This window comes from Sceloporus undulatus, chromosome 1 (genome assembly GCF_019175285.1).
Source record: "Sceloporus undulatus isolate JIND9_A2432 ecotype Alabama chromosome 1, SceUnd_v1.1, whole genome shotgun sequence".
Taxonomy (NCBI): domain Eukaryota; kingdom Metazoa; phylum Chordata; class Lepidosauria; order Squamata; family Phrynosomatidae; genus Sceloporus; species Sceloporus undulatus.
Window position 1 is genome coordinate 26,484,797 of NC_056522.1, and position 19,811 is coordinate 26,504,607.

The 19,811-nt window shown below is 38.0% G+C and overlaps 1 protein-coding gene across 1 annotated transcript in view; it reads right to left on the reverse strand.

Moving 5' to 3' along the window:
- Nucleotides 1-3,910: 3,910 nt before the first annotated feature.
- Nucleotides 3,911-19,811, reverse strand: part of SOCS5 (suppressor of cytokine signaling 5) — a 31,906-nt gene continuing 16,005 nt past the window's right edge. Inside the window, exon 2 of the mRNA XM_042445546.1 lies at nt 3,911-7,650. Within this exon, the coding sequence (XP_042301480.1) occupies nt 6,040-7,638 (1,599 nt within the window). The 5' untranslated portion in view covers nt 7,639-7,650 and the 3' untranslated portion in view covers nt 3,911-6,039. The remainder of the gene's footprint in view (nt 7,651-19,811) is intronic.

Sequence of the window (19,811 nt, forward strand, 5' to 3'; positions counted from 1 at the left end):
CACACTCTTTCTGCCTCAGAGGCAAACCCACTCTGAACAAATCTTGCTTAGAAAACCTAGATAGGTTGCCATAGGTCAGAAATGACTTGAAGGCACACAACAAATATGACACTAGCTAAGGAAAACTAGTGGTAAACAGTAATAGATTTGATGGGACAAACCAGGATGTAGCAAGTGGCTGAAATCTGGGGACATTATTTTTTACAACCATGCAGGTGACAGTGCCAGAGTATAGCTACAGTAGGTCTAGTTTTATGCAAATTCTGCAACAAATATGTTTGTGATGGAAATAAAGCACCACATCCATGTACATGAGGATTAATTGTTATTGCTTATGTTGACTTTTCAGCTATTTACTTTGTTATATTTAATTGTGACATGCTTGTTTGAAAATTTGATTGTGAGTTGCCTTGGAGGCACCTGAGATGGCTCAGTGAGATATAAGTGTTTTTAAACAAAATCAAATAAGGAGCTTTGGATGTGGCACTAATTCACTAGGAGAATTAAATTAGGGCATCTCAGACTTGCTCTTATAACTAGTCAGCCTGCGAAGGGTGAGCAGCTGCTATAGCCAGAAGCTTCCATATGTTCCCACCTTTTTCTTCCATAGTTTGCATAGCAGTATTGGCAGCTGCAATACTATACCTCTGCTTTCCTTTGTCCTGGTGAGTGTTTTGGGCTCTGCTTGCTGCAATATCCTTTTCCAGAAGAACTCCATCTGCACCACTAGAAGGGGCCCAATTCAGTTTGAGAACTACCAGGCAAATAGCAAGGAAATCACACAAAAATTGGATTTAACTATTTCTCCTGACGATGAATGAAACTTTAAAAATATTTTTAATATAAAAAAAATTAAGTGCATGATTTGATACATTTTGAAGGAAATCTCAACAGTAAAAAAAAACAAACCCAAACTAGCCAAGAGTGCAGTATGAACTGTTTGAACATGAAGAAACAGAGAATGTACACTTCAGCACATTTTCATGCTGGCTGCTCTTGTTTAATGTATGCTACTAGTTTTAGTAATTTATAATCCCAAAGGTTGCATAATACATACCCACACACAGACCCAACACATGCTTACATTTAACATTAGCAAGAAGTACTTACATGTGCAGAAAAAAAGTCAGGAATTCCAACTCTGGAAATCTGGTAACATTTGAAAACATCTGATACAATTTATGCCAAGCTTTTTAAAAAAAACCCACCTTGCCATTCCAAGAGAATGATGCCAGCTCCTAAAAACTGGAGCCCCCACATTCAATCTTATCCCAATGTAAGTTTTCCAAACAAATACCTTTCAAGTGCTCTCTGAGAGTCTATAGATGCCAATGCAGTGTCTTTAAAGAGGAAAATGGAACAATTCTGTAAGTTGAGACTTCGTGAAAATGAATATTACATAAAAGTAGATTGTGTTTAAGATACTTTGGTCTACTTGTTTCATTTTGGATTTTCAAAATTTCTTTTCAATGGACACGTTTCTTCAAATTCTTTGGTTAAAAAAAATCTCGCTGGCTTGGTTCAGCCAGGTACAAGATGTCAGATGAGGTGGCAGTCCTCCCTACCCAACAAGGTAAAGCAGACACTCTATATGGAACCACCACAAATGTAATGGCATGCTGTACACTTCTCCCTCGCTGTTCTATGAGATGAAAGCATCATGTACATTAGGATACAGCATTCAGATCTGTATTGTTTCACAGGTCAAATTATGTGCCTGGGGAGAAGACAGATACCTATTCCTCCACCATATGAAGAGCATGTAAATAATTGAACTATATAGCTCATTTTATCATGCAATTTAAGTTGGTTAGAATCAGAATTCAGAATGAATACATGAATGTAATAGACACAGTACATTACATTTTGCCAACATATAATATTTTAAAACCAAACATCTAATGCAATGGAAAATATTGAAACATTAATGTAATTCATATAGCTATCCTATATAATTTCAACACTAAAGACCACTGAGTTCAATAAAGCTTATAACCAGAAGCCTGAGTAAAATATTACAATCCTAGCTATCTTGCATGAAAGATGGCTGAAACTATATTTGAAAGGGCTTTATTTTATGTTTATTGCTGATCTGCATCAATCAGTGCCTCCTGGTGTAATATGAAAAGCATATATCGCCTTTTCCAATCCGATACAATCTAGATGTATGCCTTTGTACTCTTGTACCAAGTTTGGACGCTTCAATTGGTTCAAAATGCAGTAGCCAGATCTGTCACCGGTACATCTAGGTTTGACCACATAACACCTGTGTTGAAATCTCTTCACTGGCTGCTAATCACAGTACAAGGTGTTGGTTATTACCTTTAAAGCCCTACATGGCTGGGCTCAAGTTACTTGTGGGAACGCCTCTCCCTGCACAATCCGCCTCACACTCTCAGAACATCGGGGAAGAATTTGCTGGAATATTATAACACTACATTAACCACAACTTCCCATAGAGCATTTACTGCCGCAGCCCCTAAATTGTGGACTAGTTTACCGGAAGAGATCTGTCACCTTAGAGGCCTTTAAGAAGGCACTTAAGACAGATCTCTTCCGGCAGGCCTATCCATGTGATTTTGTATAAGAGACCGTGATCAATGCTCTACTTGACTATGACAGTATGACTGAAAAATTTTCTGATGGTTGGATTTTAAAGATCTAATAGGAATAATTCAGTATTAGTTTTTTACAGATTGTCTTTTTAGAATTGTATTATGTTGTTTTAATGATGTAATCCTGCTTCAATCCTTGGGAGAGGCAGGATATTATTATTATTATTATTATTATTATTATTATTATTATTATTATTATTATTATTATTATTATTACTGATGCAATGATGAAAGCTCTCTTCCAAAGCAGATGGACAGGACCAGCCCTTTATATTCACAAATTCTTTATCCATGGATTTAAACCATTCACAGCTTGGAATTTTTTTAAAAATATATATATTCCAGAAAGCAAGCCTTGAGTTCACTATTTTATATAAGGAACACCATTTCACTATGCCACTGTATATAACAGTGGGGGGTCCTGGAACCAAGCTGCAGCCAATACTGTATAAATAAAGTCCATTCTACTGCACCCTTTCTACTGTCAAATACTGCTTGCCAAATTTATTCTGAAGTACCAATGGATCATGTGCCTATTTTAAATATGTTGGCAGAAATTCAACTGCTAGTTTCAGTTAGAGGAGGCCCATCAAATCAATAGAACTTTCTTTAAGTCTTCATTTACTAAGCTCCCATTGATTCAGTAGATGTATTCTAGTTGGAACAACCAATTGTATTTAGGCAATCCAGTTTTTATATCAAACCTTCTGAATGTGAAAAAATTATAACTAAATTGAGATTTCTTAAAATGCATTCATTCAAAGACACTAAACTGCATTTGAATGAATTCACTGTATAAAACATATTTGAATTAAGAATGTGTGTGCCACCAAGGTATAACAGTCAAAACCTCTGCATAAACATGGATAACTTACTTATATGTGGTTTTCTATATGCCCTATCAGAAGGGTTTTCTAGGTACCATTTTAAAGTGATCATTAATACAAATATTGTAGGCACATTTGTTTCTGTTTAAGTACAGGCCTTCAGTGATTTAGCAATAACTATTGTTATTGTAACTACAATGCAAAATACATATTCTATACAGGTCTTTAATCATGGCACTCTCATTTTGTTACCTTGAGGGAAACTTGCAGGCTTCCATGCTATTTGTGAAGCATCCCCAAATGCTTGTAAATTATTTATTTGAGTGTTCTGGAAAACTGTATTTCTGCTGAGATTTGGTAACCTGAGAGACAAATATTCAATGGCACACTATGTCAATTATACTAACCGTACAATAAAGCTTATTAAAAATGTGATCTACTGCAAATATAAAAGAGCAAATGTACCACTATGACACTGAAAATACGGTACTTTATTAGCACAAAAACGCTGTAACAAGGCACAGCAAGCAGAGGAAAAACACACATATTGATAAACTAGTTAGTGTTGGCATACAATTTATCCTGTATATGCAGCTTAGAAGTTTCCCTACCTCACACTCACTGCCATGGAGAAGAACATACTGTAGCAACAGTTTAAGAAACTAGAAGCACTACTCATTGGTACAAGATACATAAGCAAAAAACAAGGGACGTCGTACTCCAACACAAATTTTAGTGCAAACACAGCTAGGACAAAACAATTAATGCTCTGTCCATAAAGAGAGAAAAAGGAAGCAAAAGAGCAAGTTGCCAAAAGTATTTGCTGAAGAAGGAACACAATCTACAAGTTTAACCCACCCTGCCCCAAAAAGTGCTACACAGTTTACAAACACAAGAGTACCTATGAAGCCTGAAACTTTAGTTCTGATGCACTGAATAGGGAGGAGAAAGGGAAAGATACAGTAAGTGGGATAAAACATGGAGTGTTTTGGATCAGCTTGAAGTTTTATGTAAGCTGGATGGTCATTAACAGTTTTTAGCAGAAGTTAAAAATACTGTTTTGAACCATTCAAAAAACAAACAGGTTAATATATCAGTAAACGTTTGCAGACCACTTGAGTGAAAAAAAATCTGAAGTGATCCACTGAGACCCCCAGCAACTTTCTACAAATCAAAGCACGTTACATATTTTAATAACATTTTTCTTCAGCATAGGCATTGTCAAAACCAATGTGTTTTACGAAAATCATAGGCCCTACACCTGAGGCATAGTTTATGAAACAATGAGTGGTTGACACTATGAGAAACATGCATCCTAGGCCAGGCCCTGTTCAGTAATCCACTCTTGGTCAAAATTGCCTTGATTTGCATTGTCAGAAATATAAATGAAATGTTGGTTATTACCGACTCATAATCTTTCTACATTATCAAGTGAACATTATTGGTGCTCTGCAGATCAGGAGTAGCTGGCTTAGTTAGCACTAAGTGAAACTTTCTACATGTGCTAAAATTTTATTTCAAATGTTGCTTTTAAAACTAGGGCTGCAACACTGAAGCTGAATATGCAATTTCAATATTCTTAAAATGACCACAATTAATGAAACAGACTGGCTTTTGAAAACATTAATTTAAAATACTTATAAAAGTTGCACATGTAATTTAAAAAGATGTACTCCCCCTTCTGTATTAAGCAGTAGTGTATCCTTCCCCAACCCATAATTTCCATAATTTTAAAACCCATCATCTCCACCAAATACTGACCATGTTGAAGGGTGCCAGTCTCAAGGAAGTTGGGCAATACCTCTTCTACAATATAAAACTAGGCACCATGTGCAGACATCACCATAAGTATGCCTTTTCTATTGGACCTTATTTAGTCACAAGCAAATCTGTGCAGTTTTAACTAGCTGATTAAACTATACTTGTATAATTGATTCACTAAGATGTCTTTAATTTGGAAAAAGCCCTTTTTAAAAGGCAAAAGATTTATACGATCTGAAGAGAAACCCTTTTTAGACCAGATTCATATAAGGGATGATTAAAGCACATGATTTGGTTCTTTTAGAAGTGCCAGGTGAGAGCACAATTTCCCTTGTTACTCAGGATTTTAGTTCGTAAAACAGCTTAAATGAAGAAATTGACTGGGGGGGGGAGTGAACTCTGAAAGGTGTGTGTTGATTTTTGTTTTTGATTGAGAAAACAACAAATTTATAGCACAACTGTTGGTAGTCAAGTGATCATATTCAAACAGACAAAAAAGCAAGCCACCCACATTGCCTAGATCCTGAAACTGAATGGAACTAAAAAGTCAGTGCCCAACAGCTGCCTTGCATATTTCAGAAGTGGAAAATTATAATGTAAAAGCCTCCATTTTTAAAAAAAAGTATGTGATTTTGTGTTCTGCATGTGTTCAATATGTATTCACAACTAGTTATGATCAACTGCAGGCAGCATCTGACACACTTGTAAACACAGTGAGTTTAAAATACAATATTGAAAAAAAAAAGCTAAACACTGATGTGCTTATTGCAGTTATACTGTAACACACATAAAAAGCACAGATTCTAGTAGCTTACTGGGGGCTCTGAATTCTCTGTTCATTTTGTCTTAATTGGTTCCCGCTCCAACCATCGTACGCGAACTTTTTGCTTATAGTGATATTCCTTTAAGAAGTCCTGCAACATTGATGGCAAAGGGAGATAGTCAATCCCATCATATGAAGTGTACCGGCAGATTACAGCCCGACATATATACTGCAAGCTGAAAGGAAAAGTTCTGTTTAGGGAAACTGTAAGCAATGGTTCAAAAAACATGCAAGAACTAGGATCTTTATAGTGTTCGAGAAGCCCTGTAACAGTGGAGGAGTGAAACACACAGGGGTCATGAGCATCAAAACTAAAATTGTGGTTCCACTGCTCAATGCGTGCATGTAGAGACCGGTTGTAACGGCGGAAGCTCACAGAGAAGAGGTAGTCTTCCTGAGCAGAATCCCTGAGCAAGAAAGTGCCTTCAGGTTTTCCTTCCAGAAGTGCTTCAGCTTCATAACGGTCCATCACTCCCCAATAGCATGGATTACCAGTAATCTGAAGTAAATCTGGCACAAGGCAATGTATGTAATCAATTTGAGTATGTACTTTCCAAGCTCCTTGCCTGCTGATGTGGCTATGGCTCTCTCCAGACACCTGACGTTGCTTTTGTCTACGCGACTGCAAGCAGAGGGTAGTTGTATCCTCCTCCAAGTCAGAATTTCCTTGTGGTACTGAAGTGCTCTCTCCTGTAAGCTCAGACATGCCAGGGGCCAACTTTGGCCCAAGTTTGTATAACGGATTAACCTGTGCAGTGGCTTCAAAAGTATGTATCTGAGCATTAGGTGGAGGATCAACTCCTTCTTCAATACTGAGCCTTCGTCTCTCTCTGAGTCTATCCTCCTCATCTTCTGTAGAAGCCAGAGATGGATCAAATGTATCAAAAAGAGTTGAGTGTGGGCTCACTGGAGCGGTGTGCTGCTTGATTAGATGCCATTTTTGGGCCAAATCTGACCCAGGAGGGAAAGGGCATTTTTCTAACATTAGTTCAGAAAGGTGTATCTTTCTTTTGTTAGAAAACAGAGCTTTGGACTGTTTGCAATAAGTTCTCATAGGAAAGCATAAACCCACAGTATCCTGTAGTCTTTGTCGCAAAGAACGATTACCTACAGTCCTGCTTGAGACACTATCTGTGTCATGAACAGAACTCACGCCATATCTTCGCTCTCGTCTTTGCAACCGAGAGCAGCCAAATCTTTTATTACTCTCCAAAGAACTCTGGGTTTTTGTAGAACAGGAATGTTTCTTTTTGCCACCCCATGGTGCATGTCTTGAATAGGAATCCCTTCGTGCAAGTCTAGCGCCTGTGCCAGCACCCAAGTCACTCTCTTTCTCAATGCTTATTTCCACAATCTGTGGGATTTCTGCAGCACAGTTTTGATGTTTTCTTGCAGAGGCTTTTGAAGGACTTAGACTCAGCTGTAAAGAAACATCTCTTAAAGGACTACTTGATCGCTGCTCCACTGGATCAAGCACAAAAACACTTTTATCTCTAACAGATGAATTATTAGAGTTTACATCTACATTTTCATTTCTGTTTCCAACTTCATTGCTGAAGAGATTCTGGCACCTGTATTTAAAGCTGTTCCACATCTTTCCAACTTTACCCATGGATTAGGTTACCTAAGTTTCAGAGAGAGAGAGAGAGAGAGAATTTTAGTCTGCTGTCTAAAGAATAAAGAATTAATGCGATCAGCTGAACAATGAAGTAATGTGGATGGAGACAAGGTGGAAAGTTGGGGGAGGCTTATTTTCAGTTTCACTACATGGTTAGCAAGGTTCTCAATGTAGCTTACAATATAAAATTCACAGAAAAATAAAATCATTTTAAAATGAAACAGTAGTGTGGTGAGTGTTCACAGATTATTAGGCAGTCCAACATGGATGCTCTTAGCTAATTCCAAGTGTGATATAATTTCACTGATGCACTGATTTTTCTTAATTTCAGTAAAACCTTTACGTAATACAGAGTGCTTTATTGCTACCTAAAATAACATTTACAAATGATGTTCTCATTTAATATTGCAACCTCCAAAATCAACATGATAGTGTGAAGGAACTATAGTTACCAAAGACATGGATTTCTGTATACAGGAAAAATCTATAAAATGAGAATTTACGTGGCAACCACAATGTATTTTTTGTCACAATTACAGCAGATAACGTTTATGATTAAAGAATAATACATTCACAAAGACTACTGTGAAGGAATCACAATCAGTGATAGAAGAACTGTACACTGTAAAAACAAAAATGCCTTAGTATTAAATGGCAACATTTAAATACAGACAGAAATTCTGCTCCACAAAATCTACGATTCAATAAGCTAACATTAATTGATATTTAGGTAACAATAAATGTTTCAGGAAAGGGAATGCTTTTGTGCCACATGATTCATACATTCATTAGAAACCTTTTTAACAAGTTGAAGCAATTTGTGCATAGCCAACGACTTCCCAATCTATGAGCAATTATACTGATGAGGAAATGCAAACATCTCTCCAACTCTGTCTCATTTTCTCAGAAAATGTATTTCATACAGGTCTTCATCATACTTTAACTCAGTCAACAGAACTGTGCCATGCCTTTTCCCAGTAAAATGAGCTAGAATAAAGTATCCAACCAACAGGTCTGTATCTGAAAAGGGACATTGATACCTCTATTGATACCGATATCAAAATTGATTGATACCACCGCCCCCTCCCTCCTCTAAAGGAAGACTCATTTCTTGTGGTAATCTGTCGAAAATTTTAGTGTATTCCTATTGGACAGTTTTAAATTTTTTGATGTTTAATCTCTTTTTATGGGCTGACCACTGTTTTTATTATTGGGGAGAGGGTTGGGATTTTGGGGGTTTTAAACTGTAATTTTTAATTGTTTGATGTTTTATTTATACTGTTGGAATCCGCTTTGATTCCTTTGTGAAAAAACGGAATACAAATAAATATTATTATTATTATTATTATTATTATTATTATTATTAGAAGGCTGATGTCTTTCTTCCACTGGCTCCCTCTCTCATCCCATGCATTTCCTTCCCTCACTGTTTTTAACTTTTGTATGCTTTTAAGGTTAATTTTATACTGTTTTAACTGGATCATTTTAATTAAAATTGTGTTGTAGCGTTTTTAAAGAGTTTTTATCTTGTGAGCTGCCTTGGGTTACTTTCTGTAAGAAAAGAGGCATAAAAAGGAAATAAATAAATAAATGCAGAGGTAGAAAACCTTGGCAGGATCACTAAACAGATTTAAAAAAGGTTAGGGAGGCCATATGTGGCCCAAAGAACACATGCACATCATCGTGGTAGATGTTTTGGCCAGTATAGGGTTTTGACTACTCAATAATCTGTTTTATAAACTATTGACAATAACCAGGATGCCTAAGGACTAATCACAAAGAATATAATTTAGTAAGCATTTTGAAGGCACTTCCTGCCCAGAGTGTGATAGAAGTAGAAAAAGGTAGTAACAGAAATATAGAAAATGCAGAGGACAAGAGCCTTGATTTTTAAACTCACACTAACTCTCCCCTGATCTATCTGTGGAACCAAACCCCTGCAGTGGGCTCATTGTATTTACACAAAGTGGAAATCAATCACATTTCAAACTTTTAATTTCTTAAGAACATCATCATACATGGATAAGATCATCATACATGGACAAGAAAGTCTTTCCATGCATGCTTTGTATCCCACATTCAATGAAAAAATACATCTCTCTTGAAGAAGGAAACTTTTTTCCTTTATTGTGACAGAACTACTCTCAAATAAGCAATTTATGAGGACGAGTGTGATAGAAATAGCTGATCGTATTTTTCTGTTTTAAAATCCACTCCCTACAACCTGTTAGGAAAAATGATTGTATTCAAAATACAGTGCTTATCAATAATGTCCACTGTATCGTTAAGATATATTTAACTTCTTGGGAAGTTAACAGGAGTATCAAGGCACAACATTGGAGTTAGGCTTTCAAGTAATTCTTCTTTTCAAAACACTAAAACAAAGTTTCAGTTATAAATTATAAAAATGTACAGTGTGACCTTTAAAATGGTGTATTATATTTTTAATGACTGAGGAGGTTAAAATTTTTAGTTTATGTCCTCTCTCTCATGAAACTGGCCTCTCCATTCAAAACATTCACAGTTTTCAAGCTATGTTCTTTTTTATTTTTGTAATATTACCATTTTCCCGGCGTATAAGATGACTAGGTATATAAGACGACCCCCAACTTTTCCAGTTAAAATATAGAGTTTGGGAAATACTCGCCGTATAAGACTACCCCTCTTCCAACGCACACCAAATAAAAATTAAAAAAACATCAGATTGATTTCAATTCAAATACTTATGACACGCAGGTACTTAGCAGGAAAACTTGTTGTATACAAAGCTTGCTTGGATTGGTCAGCTCTCCCTGACTGATCAGCCCTCTCTATCTCCAAGACTATCAGAGCGGTAGCGCAAACACAGCTCTTTTTTCCATACCCCGGGCATCCAGGATGCCTGCAGATTGCTCTGCTCTTCAGTTACACCTTCCCGGTGAGGCGCCCCCTCACTTTGTCACCGGGACTGCATTAAGTCACTTCTTTCCACGAATCCTGGTGAGTGGATTTTCTTCTACCGTACTTGTACAGAGCCGTCCTTGCTGCTTTCGTATGGTTGCCACATATGGTGGGGATGCGGCCGTGGCCTTTTTTGAGCTCCCCAACCATATGCAGTGACCGCAGATTCTCCAGTCCAGCTTGGAAGTTTCAGCACCCACCCTATAAGTCGACACCCAGCGTATAAGACGCCCCCTGACTTTTGAGAAAATTTTCCTGGATTAAAAAGTAGACTTATACACTAGAAAATACAGTAGATATAAAGGAACACATTAAGTTTCCAATCAGAAGTTCTGCAGTGAGATTTGACAGGCTTTCAACATGTACATGTATATATTTAGACTGAGGAAGAAGGGTTTTGTCATCAATACTTTCATTTTCTTAACATTTATTTCATAGTACTCATGCAATGGCTTAGTGGTTAAGATGCCAGTTCTGATGATCGGAAGATCAGAAGGTTGGCAATTCGAGGACCAAGTGCTGCATGATGAGGTGAGCTCCCATCACTAGTCCCACTAGCCAACCTAGAAGTTCCAAAGCATGCAAATGCAAATAGATAAATAGGTACCACTTAAGTGGGAAGGTAACAGCGTTCGGTGCTGTCACGCTGGCCACATGACCACCAGAGCAGTCCTCGGACAATACTGGCTCTTTGGCTTAGAAACGGAAATGAGTACCAGTTACGACTAGACATTCATGTCAAGGGACTACCTTTACCTTTACGTTATTTACAACAGATAAAGATGCTGCAAAATGTAATGTAGCATACATGCTTGAATATCTTCCATAATTACTATATTTTCACTGCAGTTTTCAATTATACTGAGTAACATATCCATTTTTAAAAACTATTTTAAAAGTATTTTAATTTTTTTAAAAAACTGTTAGCTTTTTAGATGCTAAGTAAAAACCATTTCACATTAACACTTCACTAATCTTGTCTTCAAAATAATTTAAGGAAGATTATCTTTTTGCAGTTATATATTTCCATTTCCCCTCTTTGATATTTTCCTCAATGACAGACAGAGCTAAAAGAACAAGATCTGGGTATTCCTGAAAAGCTGGGTACAAGTAAAACTCAGTGAAGGAATCCCTCTCAGTCTCCAAGTACATTAACACAGCAAACCTGAACGATGACCCACAAAGCAGTTGGTGATCTGAGTTGGCTGATCATTTGAGCTGGCTGCCTGCTTTTTCCCCCAGCTGCTGCTTAACATCAAAAGACTACTAAATATATATCACTTTTCTAATATTAGTTTTCCAGGTAAGCAATTTTATAGTTGCCATTAAAATGTTACAACATTGTGAAGGAGCAGATTTTATTTCAAACCACTACAGCCTCAGGTTGCCTTAAACTTGAACCCATTATTTGAGAGATGTTCTTCCCTTATGGTCATTTTCTACATATCAATGTTGAATGTGTGCCACCTTTCTGGATCTCTTAAGGCATCACTTAAAATTTCAACTACGGAGCCACATAGGATAAACAAATGAAGATACAAACATCTTAACACCCTGTCCTTGGTGGTGCTGCTTTGACAGTTTCCTTGTGGTCCCCACATTTGTTTTATAGTAAGAACTAGACTGGAATGCTTCTGCTTTCTGCAGCTGCAAAGCATGATCCACCTTCCATTAAGATATCCCCATCCCAAGCAATGGGCTCTTTTTTTCACAAAAATACTATAATGTCAGCCTAATCCATATTGTAATGCTATCTGTCAGCTTTCTCACACCTGTCAGTATCTCCTTGCAGCTATGACTAATGAAGGCATCGGATGGCTGAATATATTTCCACAGTTCACAAGAGAACACGGCAAAAAGACAAAAGAGCTGCTAAGAATGCAGGCTGGCAACAAAGAAATGACTATGAGGACGTAATGATGAATATACTGGGGTGGCTTGAGTGTTTGTTATATAGGGTGGATACCATGGTTTTAATGTTTGTAATTTTATTTTTTTAGATGATATTTTTAACTGTTGTATTGTAATATGTATTTAGATTTTTTATTTGTGAGCTGCCTTAAGTCCCTTTCAGGGAGAATGGTGGAACAGAAATCAAATAAATAAATAAAACACTGTATATATTCATGTATAGAAATTTTAATCAAAAAATGATCCCACAAACCTGGATCGACTGATCCATAGGTCAATGTAAGTCCTGTACTTTAACTCTTATATAAAAAGGGAACAATCCCCTAGTGAAAGGCAAGAGCAGAATCTCTCCTGGAAGTACTGATACCCTTCTATTCTTTCATCCATCCAACCTTTAGTGTGAGCACAAAAAGTTATGTCTGCTGGAATTTTGTAAGTTCTTTGGCACTGCTTTCCTTTGCTTCATCTTTCAGATCTTTTGTTACACGCTCCTAAGGTTTACCCTCAACTTATCCACAGGTCATGTCAAAATCTGTAGTTTTGGCCCCAAAACCTGCCCTTGGCTTGTACATGAGTTTGACTTATAGTTGAGTATATACAGTAAAACAATTGAGTATGGCTTGAAAGAACAATGTGGTGTCTGATATGTTCACCATGGCAAGCCATCCATCCCATGTACACAGAAAGAATTCTAGTCTTTCTTTCAATTTTGTTACAAAGGAAGAACATGGAGATAATCCACATAATTGCGGTGCATACTGGAGACACCCATCATGCTTTGAAAACATAACACAGAATGGTGGGGATGATTTGTATCCTTCTACTTCCAGGGCTGAAATAAAAATGTCTGTGCAGCATTCCAAGAAGGCATGACAACACAAACACACACAAAAATTCAGTACCAAAATTATAATATCCTTTAAGAACATTAAGTCAAACATCTGTCTTTCTATGTTTTACCTATGTATTTGTCTTGAACACAGTTCATTACAACGGTGTGACTTCTTATAAAGTAAGGCCTGCAGAAGAATGTTGTGCATGCAGTGTTTCAGCTACTCACATTATCTTCCAGAATATTTTTTTTCCTGCATGAAGATACTGGCAGATGGAGCAGATGGGACAGAGGAGAAGCACACTCTAACCACCCCAACTATGAGAACTGTACAACTGATAGGAGGAATATGTGAAGCACTCGGAACACACAATGCCTTGAAAAAGAAGATAGAGAGCAATTCAGAAAGCCCTTCAACATTACTTATTTGAAGTGGAAAGGGGACACATAAAGTATCTCATAGCACAAGAAAATATTCTCCTGAGCCAATTAAACGTGAGATGTAAATACAGTCCAACAGATATAGACCCAACAACATACAATCCTCACCTAGTAAAATGAGAAGAATGTATTATATAAATTTATATGGTTGAGTTTACAGATGCATAGTTATTCAAACTGTGCAGAAAAGGTAGATGCTTTTGCTGACCAACACTAATCACAGGATCTGTACAAGTCAACAGAGCTTACAGGGTTAAGTCTAAAGAAATGTATGTCAAATTTTAAGACTGGACAAAGAAAAGAACACTGGATAGACAGGGTCTTTTTGATACAGAGTCTAAAGTGATGAAATCTGTAAGCACCAATGAATGAATGAATGAATGAAATTTTATTTCTATACCGCCATTCCTTGCAGATCACAGCGGTTTACAAAAATCACCATCAAAAAACACTACAATACATCAACCCATAACCCAATAATACAAAAACCCACGATACCAATTTAAAAAACAATACAAAGTATCCTAAGACATTTCATACAATCATTCACAATCTAAAAACCAATTAAAACCATACAACGAATTAGCTGGATCAAACAATATGCACAAGGGAGAGAAAGGATAACATCAAGGCACATGGGGGAAGGCTTGACGGAAAAGAAAGGTCTTCAGATTTTTCCTAAAGAGATCTAGGGAGGTTGCTGAGCGGAGCTTGTCGGGCAAAGACTTCCAGGTCTGGGGGGCCACAATGGAAAATGCCCTTTGTGAAGAAGACACAAACCTTGCCTTAGGAACTCTTAATAGATGTTTTCTGCCCAATCTGAGAGTGTGGGGTGGACTGTATGGGGAGAGGCGGTCCTCCAAGAAGTTATTTACTCACAACGGTTCATTTTATTATTTATTTAAAAGTAATAAACTGCTTATATCTTTAGATTGCATTGTTTTACCAAACACCTTACCAAAATGAAGTTCTCAGGACGGTGTTGGACTGTAACTTCCATCAGCCCTAACCAGTATAGAGGAAAGTGAGAAATGCTGAGAGTTGCAGTTCAGCAATATCTGGAGGGTTCCACTTTTCCCCCACTCCTGGCTTATGCTATAAGACCTCTCTACCTGTTGATCAAGCTACAATGGTAGCACAGAAGTCAGGGCTGCTAGAAATCTGGTTTCAGTTTACCAAAATGAAACCTGAGAAGTGCTGCAACTAAATTTGAGATAATCTTCAGAAATTCCATGCTAGGCACAGGAAAATACAAGGCAGAATTTTGACAGTTGAAGAAAACTTTTAATACTATAGAACTCCTTTCAAAATGTTCGCAAAACTGACTGGCAAGACTTTGATAATTAACAGGGAACAGAAGCAATTTGTTTATCTACCAGTAATATTTATAACACAACATTTAACTTCAAAACGTTTACATGGTGACTGACAAAGATACAAGTGTAATAAAACCTTAAAACAATCCCACTTCTTCCATTTTGCCACCATAGCTCATTCATTATTCTTGTGTTCTCATTCCTTCATGAAAGTTTCTGGATGTGAATCTACGTGAAATTGTGTTCTTCCTCTGAAGGAGAAAACTATGGGCGAGTCACTAAAATACTGTTTTTTGTACTGCTATATTTAAGTTTCCTAGCTTGAAATATGTCACAGTTAAAATAAAAACAGGTGGGCAGAGGCAAAAACGTCATTCAGTCTGCAAGTGAAATATGACAGTCCTCTTCATGACCTCTTTAATGAACACATTAATTTGAGGGAGACTGTGTTCTAGTATATTCATGTACTCCTTGTCTATAAACTTGCATTGAGGCTGCAGTTCTTTACAAGTAATTGAGGAGTAAGCTTCACAAATTATCATAGGACTTACATCTGACAAAACAAGTACAGGGTTGCAAAATATGAGTATGGTCTTTAAAAAACATATAAGATCAGAAAGAAAGAGAATGTGGAGACAATGTATATAGCTGGCACTTGAGAAATATGCCTCCTAAATTTTGACAGATTATCCATGATCTTCATAACACATCTACTAGATTTTTTTTTTAAAAAAGTTATCCAGTTCTCAATAGCTGTAGCTGAAAATGCTTGTGTGGATAAAAATAAATGAAATTGTTCAGCTGGCCTTGGGCAGCAGACTCATCTTGTCTTCTGTGGCAGCAAAGTGATCAAGTCAGTGTCTGTTAATTATCTACTAAAAAGTCATCTGCTTCAAAACGCAGTTTTGTACATAGTTTCATAACCATGTACAGTGAAAAGTAACAAACTAGAATGTGGGCAAGCTACACACTTTGAGCAGCCCCATAGACTCTTCCTGAAATTCTTCCACAAAAAACAAAAGATAACAATGGGGAGGTGGTGATGTACACATAGCCCTTCAACCTGCTGCTGCCTTATAGAGGAAAATCTTGGTATCCTGCAAGAGCAGCTTCTGCAAAGGACATTTAGAGAAAACAAACAATTGGAACAGAAAGGATCAAGCAGCCTCCTATCCCTAAATATCCTGTTCCCTCTAATCCCTCCTTGGGGATAACAGTAGTGCTTCCTCTCCATGTTTCATTGAGATGGGCCAAGGACAGTGCCCACAGAAACTCCATGTCCCAGATGAGGAACTTTATGGGTCAAAAGTTCCTCTCCCCTGCACCAAAGTCATCCTCACTCCCCACTGTCTACTATTCAATCTGGTGATTCTTTTTTAAAAAAAATCTGTATTGAAATTTCCAACATTACAAAAACATATAACTTACATACAAAACAACTCTGCCAAAGCAAACAAATAACAAACATATTAAAAACCTATTTTGCATTTCCTCCTTTCTTTCACACCTCAAAGGCCCAGTACATATGGGCACTTTGCAACACTCTCATCACATGCTAGGGTTGCCTGGGGGCGGAGCGCCCACATGCTCTGAAACCCTAGCACGTGACAAGGGTGTAACAATGGCGGCGCCCTGTATACATGGGCGTCACCATTGTTATGTAAGCGCCATGTGGCGTCCGCACGCTGCCTCAGCTATAGAAAAACCCACTTTTCGCAGTGGGTTCTGCCGGCAGGAAGCCACATGGTTTGGTGGCTGCGGCTTCCCTTCGGCAGAAAAACAGGCGACGGAAGTCCACCCTTTTTGGGTGGCCTCTCCTACGCCAAAGATTGGTTTAACATATATTCCTCATACATACTACATTCATCACTTCCTATTTCTTCAGCTATTGTTTTTCTGCTCAATATTTGTGGCTTGACTATCCCATACATATAGCATTTTCCCCCTAACGGTATAGTGTGTGTGTGTGTGTGTGTGTGTGTGTGTGTGTGTGTGTGTGTGTATTCTATAGGTTTCTGTACATTTTCTTCTGGAGATTCTTGAGAGAAAGACATGGGGAAGCTTGAGTCTCACTGCCAGATTATCTTAGAGGAATGAGAACTTCAGTACAAAAAAAGTTTGCCCACTGTGGCAATGCAAGAACAATATAAGTAATTAAAGCAACTATAATCAGAAGTACATAACTTCCATTTTAGCAACTGAGCAATCAAACCTAAACTGATATTTTCTTCCCTAGAACTACCTCTGCTTGCAGTGATTTATGATCCCTTTCTATATCTCAGGTCCATAATTAACTACTCAAGATACTACAAGTAGCATCTGTTGCTTAAGAGTCTACAAATACAGGGTTTCCCTGTATGAACTATGGTGGTATCCAGACTGGCGCTTTGCGCTGACCTGGATATGTGCTAGAGTTGCCTCGGGGCATCCTTTACAGATGCTCCACAATCCTAGCACATAACCACGGCGTCAAAATGGCAGTGCCCTGTCTACATGGGCGCCGCCATTACGCCATCATGGCCGCACCGCAGCCAAACAGCATAGAGCGGGTGTGATGTGCGTGCGACGCTGCAGGGCGCTTGTGGCGCCCTTTCAGTGATGCCAAAAGTAGCTTCTTTAAACAGCCGCTCAAGCAATACAGAAGCCCCAAGGACACCCCTTTCCAGGCCATGGGGAAGCGGCATTTTGCCGCTTCCCTGAGGCCTGGAGAAGCAGCAGATCGGGGCCTCAGGGCTGTTGCTGTGGCCGCTGAGGCCCTGATCCGTCAGGGAAAGGGGCGGTATAGGCTGCCCCAAAGGGGCGGTCTATATCCCGCTTATGACTCTGAAGACCAGGGCTGGATTGCCTGCTGAGCCTTGGAAACCCCATGGGTGACCTTAAGCAAGTCACGCTCTCTCTGCCTCAGAGGAAGAGAAAGGGGGGGGGGGGGGAAATCTGGACAAATTTTGCCAAGAAAATCCTATGATAAATTTGCCTTAGGATCAAGTCAAGTCAAAAACAACTTGAAAGAACACAACAACTACACAAATTCACACTTCTCAGACTTTTACAATCTACTTCTCATAAAAATGGGCATGCAAAAATGTGTATTAACAGAGAAGCATACTGTATATAAAAATGTGTATATGTGACAGAAAACCTCTAAAAAATTATAATGAATACAAAATTATATATTATACAAACACCCATCAAAACAAACACACAACCATTGATACAAATGAACACATGGACTTTTTCTTAAAGCCAAGGTCATGAGAAACAAGAAGAAATGAACTTACTGGGGCGGGGGGGGGGGGGAATGGGGAGAAACCTAAACTGACAAGATTTATCCATCCCTAGCGTGAGGGGCAGACACTACAGTATCCTGTTGTTTATCTGGGGACATGATGGAAAATAGCCTTTTCCAATCTGCTGTGTAAGGAGATGAAACTGGGTCCCTCCCCCAATGTTCAGATAGAGATTGATACATTTTTTCTCCAATGTGAGGAGATCTGAAACACTTCTTTTTAATTTTATTTTAATTCAGACCTCCACACCTCATGTCTTCCAGTCCCTCTAACCTTGTCTGAAGGCTCCAAAATTAGGGTGAGCATTGTCTTGCATGGAAGTCTGGAAAATATAAGTACTGTACTTAGGTGCAGAACAGTTGGAAGGAAGATGAGTGTTTTCCCCGTGGCAACAGTGCACTTTGGAAAAGCATGAGACTCATGCTATTTCTTCTCCTTCCAAAAATGAAACAGAAGGAGTGGCAGCTGGAGAGAATCAGCTCAACAGAAGACAGTCAAGGAGATTTACTACTGAAAAATGACACTGTGGACACCTGATGTTTGAGACTAGTTTTAATTATGAACTTCCTACAAAGGATGCATTCCATGGAGGAAGAGGTGTGACAAACCAAGCAATTATGCACCTTGCCTACTTACACTGTATTAAGAGTGAAGACTAATGTTTCTTGGGCCACTAGGAGGGGATCACAAGACAAGAGCACAATACCAATAGTATTTACATTTCTGTACCGTTTATCACTGAACTCAGCACTCTCTAAGCCGTTTACAATCTGTAAACCAAATGCCAATTGAAGAGGAGGATCCACTGATAAAGACCTGCTACACACTTAAATAGTCAAGGTTCTCAAAATGGAGCATACTTTCCAAGAACTGAGCTACATGTTGTTGTATTACATAAACACAATGGATGGCGATAAAGGAAGAGAATACTCTGCAAGGTAAATTCATTGTTTAAACAAATGAAGTGACTTCTGGCAACTCTGTTGCTTATTATGTTGGTTTATATCACCTTAGGGTTTCAACTGAATTTTGAATGATCTATTGCCTAATTACTCCTGTGTAAAAAGCAAGATAAATATGTGCAACCATCATTTTTTAAACTCCAAGTGATTATGGGTATTCTGCCTGGCAATTTCATGGGCTCGTGTCACTGATTCTAGCAAATACTGCTTGAATATTGCAGGAACGTATCTAGCTTGTACCAACTCAAAGCTACACTGCATAGTCTCTTCTGTTTCCATTTCTTAAGCCTCTGGGACCCATCACTTATGAGCTACCAGTTCCCATTTAATGACAACTTGCTCCTACATAAGTTTTGCAGCTTAATGCTATGCATGTTTTTTATAGAATAGGTTCCCTTATTATGGCGGTATTCCCAGCAGCACAGCAAAATAATAATAATAATAATAATAATAATAATAATAATAATAATAATAATAA